At 34.5% G+C, this 7,349-nt stretch overlaps 1 protein-coding gene across 1 annotated transcript in view; it reads right to left on the bottom strand.

Moving 5' to 3' along the window:
• Window positions 1–4,630: 4,630 nt before the first annotated feature.
• The window catches only part of OTOGL (otogelin like), a 92,082-nt gene continuing 89,363 nt past the window's right edge, over window positions 4,631–7,349 (bottom strand). The window contains 1 exon segment of the mRNA XM_039571582.1: window positions 4,631–6,982. Within this exon segment, the coding sequence (XP_039427516.1) occupies window positions 6,782–6,982 (201 nt within the window). The 3' untranslated portion in view covers window positions 4,631–6,781.

The following is a 7,349-nucleotide window of genomic DNA, read 5'->3' as shown; positions in this document are numbered from 1 at the left end:
TGCTATTCTTACAGTCATCCCCAAGGGTCTGCTTTTTGCCACTGTCAGAGGTATGACAATGAACTCATTAAAGCTTTTAATTCACACCATCCTGTCTAAAAGGTGACTTAAAGATGCTGGGATATCTTACTTCTTCTGGGAAACAACATTAAACCCAAAGCAGCAGGCAATAAATAATATTAAAAGATCTCAAAAGAGCTTCCAACTATTTAAATAGAAGGAAGACTGAGAGTGCTCAGTAGTGCTAAATGAGAGCTCCCTGTGACTGCTAGAATGGGAAAAAAACCCAGTCCAAATCAAAAATCATCAATTTTCAACATTCACTTTGTCTAGTTATCCACCCCCAAAAAACAGAGTATTTTTCTTACCTCAAATAAATATCTAAATAAAAGCAGAAGCAGAATTGGTTGATCCATAGAGAAAGAAATGTTATAGTCCCAGTACCTCTTAAGTGCTTATATCACCACAGCTTCAAAGCAAAATCATGTCAGAATATCCTAAGGAGGGAAAAACTAATACACTCATTTATACTTCACATGGATACAGAGGCAGCCAATTGTGCACCCGAGATGTGTGTCTTTGCTCTGGCCCTGCCTCTCCCCAAGCCTCGTATCAAGTTTCCTGAGATCCTTTAATTTCAGTGAACTGTGGATGTGCCTGTTGTGCACTAGTCATATAAAAACCCCTCAGAGTAAAAAATGTTTTTTAGTTTTTATGTGATTACCAGATCAAAATTCATTGCAATCAGTGCTACTCCTTACTTATTTTGCTTCAGACTCTGGTTGTTTTCCACATTACACATTTCTATCCAGATGTTCCGTGGTCAGTGTACAAAATAAGCCTTTAAACACATTTCTGCAGAAGTACTAAGCACAGCTACAGAACCATTGGTATGTCCTGTGACCTTACAGAGGTCCCACACAAAGTCACCAGTATAAGCATTTATAAATAAAGAATAGACAAGAATTAATAGCAGTAGATCATAACTGATCTATTTCTTAAGGGCTGCTGAACAAGAACTTGTCTCAGAAAAAATATGTTGTGTGACATCCATCTTTGGACAGATCTGAAGCAGCAATTTGAGTTGAACTTACCTCAATATATTTCCCAGTACTTTAACCATTCCCAATTAATCTTTTTAATAGAAAATTAGTTTCCCACTGTGTTCTTTTAAATTAAATCCGTTTAATAAGCTGATAAAATTTTTTACTGATTGTAGAATAAATAAAGATCAGTGCCATAGTATATGTGTACCATAAAAATGAGTAATAATACATAGTTTGCATTCTCTTAGGTGCTATCATCACATCATGCTTCTCTCTTGAGACAGTATCTTGTTTTTCAGTGGGTTGTTCCTAATTTTTATTAAAACCTGTATCCCATTGAACTGTGAATCGTGAAATAAGGAATAAATTTTTCAACTAAAGCTTTATTTAGAACTTGTACTAAACAAGAAAGGCTTACTCTCACCAGAAATACAACATTTTGAAGCTTTTATGTTATCCAGACTCGAAGACACACATAGTAAATCAAAAGCTGCTGCAGTGAAATCCCTCATCTCAAAACACTGAGTCAATCCCCCTGTCAGAGCAGCAGAGCACAGGGGTGTAATCACCTGAACGCCATTTCAGCTATTAATGACAAAAGTAAGCTACTGCCTATTCAGCTGTTTTGCAAAGCAGACATGCTCAATTTTTTTCCAGAGCAATTTGTAGTCATCAGGTACAAAGGGAGACTTTACTAACAAAGTGATTTTCAAGACACCAGCAGGAGCCCTCTCTGTGTTAATGCCAATAAATTACATGTGCATGGCACATTCCACCTTAATCAAAAGAACACTCCCCCAAAACATAACCACATTCCTTTTATTCAGCATTTCTAATGATTAAGTCTTAACATCATTCACTATTGGTTTTCTCCAGAATGTGACATCAGTACAGAAGCAGCTCTTCAAGTTCCCCCATACAAAAACTACTCATAAAACTAGAAAATACCTGTATAAGATGTTTTTTCAGACCATCTCCTTGAAGCAAGATTCTTAAATCTCTGATCTTAGGGAATCAGTTAACAGTGATTTCAGTAGATATAGGACCACCTAATTGGTGCATATCTAGAATTATTTTTCCAAATAGACAAAAATTCCAGTAGTTAAGTGATCAGTATGTGGCTGCCAAGATCCAGTCGATGTATCTTATTTGCTAAAGTTCATTGTCTTTCAGTTCTGAATATACCTTTCCTCCCTAAACTGTGGCAACCTGTTAATGGATAGACAATTTTTTAAGTTTTCTTATTCTATAGGTGGCTTGCACATTCCACCTGGCATTTAAAGAAAGATTAGACAAAATTTAGTACAGAGTGTTAGGCACACACTCTCTCCACCATAACCTTTTCTCAATAAAACCCTTTTTTTCTCTTGCATTGAAGTGCTGAAGTCTACCCCTCAAAAGAGTTTTTACTTACATGTTGTGAATGTTTTTTGAAAATGTATTTCCCAGAATAGTTGGGAGCGTGTAACTGTACAAATTTTCTGCTAATGTTCTGGCCTTCATGCTTTGTCCTCCATGGTGGTTATATTGCAATGGTTACATGTGACAACTCATTTATGTTTTGTCCCCTGTACTAGAACACACGCCTATGAGATTTTTCCTTTGGACATACACCTGTACATGATTACAGTGGCAGCAGCATCTCATGGTAACATCTAGAAAAAGTATTGATGAGACAGAACTTAAAAAAATTAGTTCAAGTCAATGTTTGCCATTGTCACAGTATTCCTGAGTGTTATCTACATGTTTATTTGGCAGTAAGTTTTACACAAAGGTGAATCTCTGTAGTATTTGGAGATTGGATTTGTCTTTTAAATTCTTATAAAAGGTGAGATGGAAGAAAAAGAGATGGAAAGAATTATACAGAACTAATGCATAATAATAAAAGAAAATAATTATAAAAAAAATTACAGGTGCTGTAAGATGAGTTTATCAGCAGTGCAGAAGATCAACAGAAAAAAAAAAAAAGTGTCAGTAAAATAGTGTGGAAGAGGGGGGAAAAGAGCCACATCTGAAACAGAATTTTGTCATTGCTGAAACACTCTGAACAGCAGAGTGACGATGTATAACCCCAGACTGGGTTCTTATAAATGCCTCTGCCTCTCAGTATACTATGTGGCTTGTAACTGTGTTCAAACACCCACCTTCAGGCCTGATGCTACCCTGAAGTTTCACCAATACACAGGTGCATGTATTTGAGAAGAGCTCTGCCTGCAATGTGGAAATAAATCACGCAAATGAATTACATTTTACTTTTTATTTTTAGTATACAGCTTTGGCTAGCTAAAAATGGGAATGTTAGCTGCCTGTATAGCTATACTCAGATTTTATTGATGAAAACACACAGTAAGTGGCTTATACCTAATATTAAAAGCTGTGCTTCAAATTCTAATTGTATATATTGGGGCTAGAGTTGGTCTTAACAAATTATCTGGTAAAAAGGCAATGGAATAATAAAAGTCAAATATAAATAACATGGCAAAGACTTACCATTTTTTAGAAGCATAGTCAGGTACAATCTGATTCTGAGTACAGAGATATTTTTACGTTAATCCCTAAAATATTTGCATAGTTTTATGGCTAATACTTTATATTGAGCAATATCTTTTGGAAGCTTAGGTAGGAGAAGAGAACAGTGGAAATGTAGGAATGAAGGGCCACTGGAAGCAGTTAAAAATGGCAGAAATGACAAGGCATGGCAGGACTGCAGCACGAGGCATCCACACCATCGTGCACAGTTCCTCACATTTTTCAGTGACAGTGTGGGAGTTTCAGAAGCATGCCTTCCCAGCCTTTTTTTTAGGGGAGTAGACATTATTCTAGTCTTAGTTTCAAGAGGGTAGAAGGGAGGGAACTCTGTGGGTATTAAAGCTCTTTTAGTCAATAATAAACAGACTAATTAATTTTGGCATTTAACGAAATAAGGTTTGAGTTGGATCAGCTTTCCAAAGCAGCTCACAAGACAACTGTGCGGTCAGAGTTACACAAAATTTGAGGATAGGGATTGAGGCAGGAATGCAGAGTTGAAGACACATGAGAAAGCCAAGACAGAACCATAAACTGCATATACATTAATATTTAAGTTGCAGACAGAGGAAATGTGTGGAGTAGAACAGTGCTGCCACACTGCAGGTTCATTAAAACCTCTCTGGTGCAAGGCCTGCAAGGGCTAGTTCACATTGTATAAAACACATCACATTCTGCCAGTGTCACCTTCCTGGAGCTAAAAGGGCTGAGTGGCCTGTGCAGGAAATGGTTCATGGGTTTTAATAGATGTCTGCTTTCTGACAAGGCCAAAGCAGCCCGAGTTTGAACTTTAATTGTAAAATGAAAGACAATCTTAGAGCCATCCAATCCAGCTCCACTGAAGATGTAAGGTTTTGCTGTAGGCTTCAGGAAGAATCCTGACACAGTTCCTTCTGATTGTTGCATTTAAAAAAGAAAGTTGTCTAAGTGGGACAAAAATAGTTTAATACCGTTTATCTTATTACAGGTTGTCATGAAGTTTTAAACATAACTTCTTTTACAATTTCCAGGTTTTCCTAAGGTTTTGCATTGGCATACATCTTAGTGGCAAAGCTTAATTAATTGCATCAACACTGATTTATTATCACTATGCACAATAAGTTTATTAAATTCTTTTCAATTACAAACACAGCTCTAAATTTTAGAAAAGCACAGGGTTTATAAAAGGCCACAGCTGTTCAATGAAAATGCTTGATGATTATATGGAAAAATGCTATATTTTGAGAGTTTCCTTTCTATCAAATGCTAAATTCATTAAGTAGATTTGGGCCAAAGTCTCTTAATGCAAATATAGGATACCAACCTCTATCTCAAAAAACAAAAGTACGTATTTTTCTTTTAGAAGTTGTCCTTTAATTTGCTGTACGAGTACATAAACATTACAGCTGTGACTGTGATTTATCTTCTATTTCTTGCCTGCATGAAGTTTCTGTACACAAATACTGACAGCAGTATCAGAGACTGTTTTGGTTCTAGGCCCTGGTATATAATACAACTTGAAAATTCTGCCTTACAAATCATAAAAACAGGCAGATGAAGCATTTGCTTTCTCAAAGTTTTATTTTGATCTCTAGCTGATCACTATTTCTTTATAATGGTTAAATATTTTGCTGAAATTTTAAAATGATTCTTATTTAATTTTTAAACCAAGTCACTATTTTTAATGATATGGATGAGTAGATGAGTCTTGTTAGTAATGACAGATTTCTCTGTATAAGCTATTTTTCTTTATAAGCCATCAAACTGAATGTAGCAAACAATTTAAGATTTGTCACACAAAGAAGCAAAATAGCCTTGGATTTTAAGGCTATTTTGCTATATATTGCTCATATTTCATTGCAGTAACCCTTGTGATAATCCAAGCTTTTTGTAATTAAATGATGACAGCTTGAAATTAAAACTGTTTGTCAGGTTTTCAAACTTTTAGACAAGAATTTTAATTCTGAGTCAATTAAAAGGAAAATTGATAAGGAAAATACTGTCATAACTTAAATAATTTTCATTCAGTGACTTTATAAAGCAAAGTAATCTTCTAAAAACAAGCTTAAATTTGTATCCTTTATTTTTAAAAGCAAGTTATGTAGTATGTTTAATAAAAGGGAGATTATACTCACTTCAGGGTGTTGAATCATCTTGTTACATCTTGATTGAGCATGAATAACTCACCTAAGCCCCTCAAAACATTTATTTTACTTGATTTTTTTTTTTCCTGGACTCAAAAATTATGATTCCTAAATTCAGTCAATAGTCTAAATATCTACATTAAAAAAAAATAAAACATACATTGAACACAAATCTTCAGACTGGAAAAAAAAGACAAAACCCATTATGAATATTCAAAATGTGCAGTATCCTGGGTTTTTAAAATAAATATATATACATATAATCTTATTCTATACCTAGCAGAGAGCCAATTTCTTTTCTGTGAAAAGTGAAAAAATGCATATAAAATGGAAACCTTCACAGCAGAAATGGCTTTCAGATATTTTTAAGGCACAAAAGCTATAACTCCTCAGCCTTTGCCGATTCATGCTTCATATTTATAATATACATAAAAATTAAATACATGTCTAAAGTTTCAAGGTATTATGGTTCTGCTATATACTCTGGAGATTTCCTACAAGTACTTACAGATAACAGTCATGTTGTTTCTCAGTGACTTACAGTGTAAGCAGAATCCATCACTGCCAACAGCTTAACAGACAAAAGATAGATTTTTGAGCAAGATGAAAAATGTTACAGTTGAACCCACTGTTTTTTAAACAAATTAATTCAGTCATTCCCAAATCCTAATATGCTTCTTTCCCATTTAAACATGGGAGTGGTGACAGTTTTCAACTGGAGACCTCTAAGTAAATGAACCACTAAGAAATTCTCAACTTTGATAGGTAGCCACAATCCAAACCTTTAAAACACTGGAAATACAGATATTAACCAGCTTTTTTCACCACCTCAACAGAAAACCACTGAGTAGAAGTAAATGATGGATAAACTACACCTTGTTCAAAAGGATTTATGTTTTTCTTTCTGTACTTGCCAATATTTTCAAAGGTAATTTGAAGAACAACAAACATCATCTTTGCTAAATTTGGGAAAAGTGACATTATAAAGCATAACTGATGCCTTTTTTATTTCCCTACAGAATACTACAGCCATCCATGATCAAAAAACTGTGTCTGGTGAAAGCTAAATCATGTCCACAGCAATGTTCAGTTCCACTGGCATGAGCAGTCTATAGGCTCTTGAATGACGTACGTAATTTCAGTGCCATTTCCTGAGCAGCGCAATGGCACAGTCAGGACTCGTGTTCCCACTTCTCGACAACATTTACAGAATCTTAGATGGCTATCAATATTGACATTGAAAATTGTTGCAGATGGGCATTTTCCATCACAAGAAGCCACGTTTATCTAAGAGTAAAATAAAAGAAAATAAGAATAAGAATAAAAATTCGATATCTCACTTTTTTAAATAAAAAGATTACATTTCAAACTTCTTTGTGATTAAAACCCATTTTTACATTTGAAAAGGACTTTGGTCTTAAAAATTATTTTATCTTCTAAAATTCATTCATTCTAAGCTTAGCCACATTTAAAATAATTTTTTTAATTAAACTTTTCTTGATTGTTTAATCACATGTTTTGTTTCAACCTTATGCTATGGATACCAAAACTGAATCCCCAGTTTACAAATTAATAACTTTGAAACAGCACAGTTGAATCTGTGTCCTTTTCATGTTCAGTGATAAAAAGTTAAATTCTTCTATGTAAAATGAAG

Source organism: Corvus cornix, chromosome 1A, assembly GCF_000738735.6.
Source record: "Corvus cornix cornix isolate S_Up_H32 chromosome 1A, ASM73873v5, whole genome shotgun sequence".
Classification (NCBI taxonomy): Eukaryota; Metazoa; Chordata; class Aves; order Passeriformes; family Corvidae; genus Corvus; species Corvus cornix.
Note: the sequence above shows the minus strand (reverse complement) of the source record. Positions and strands in the feature narration are given on the sequence as shown.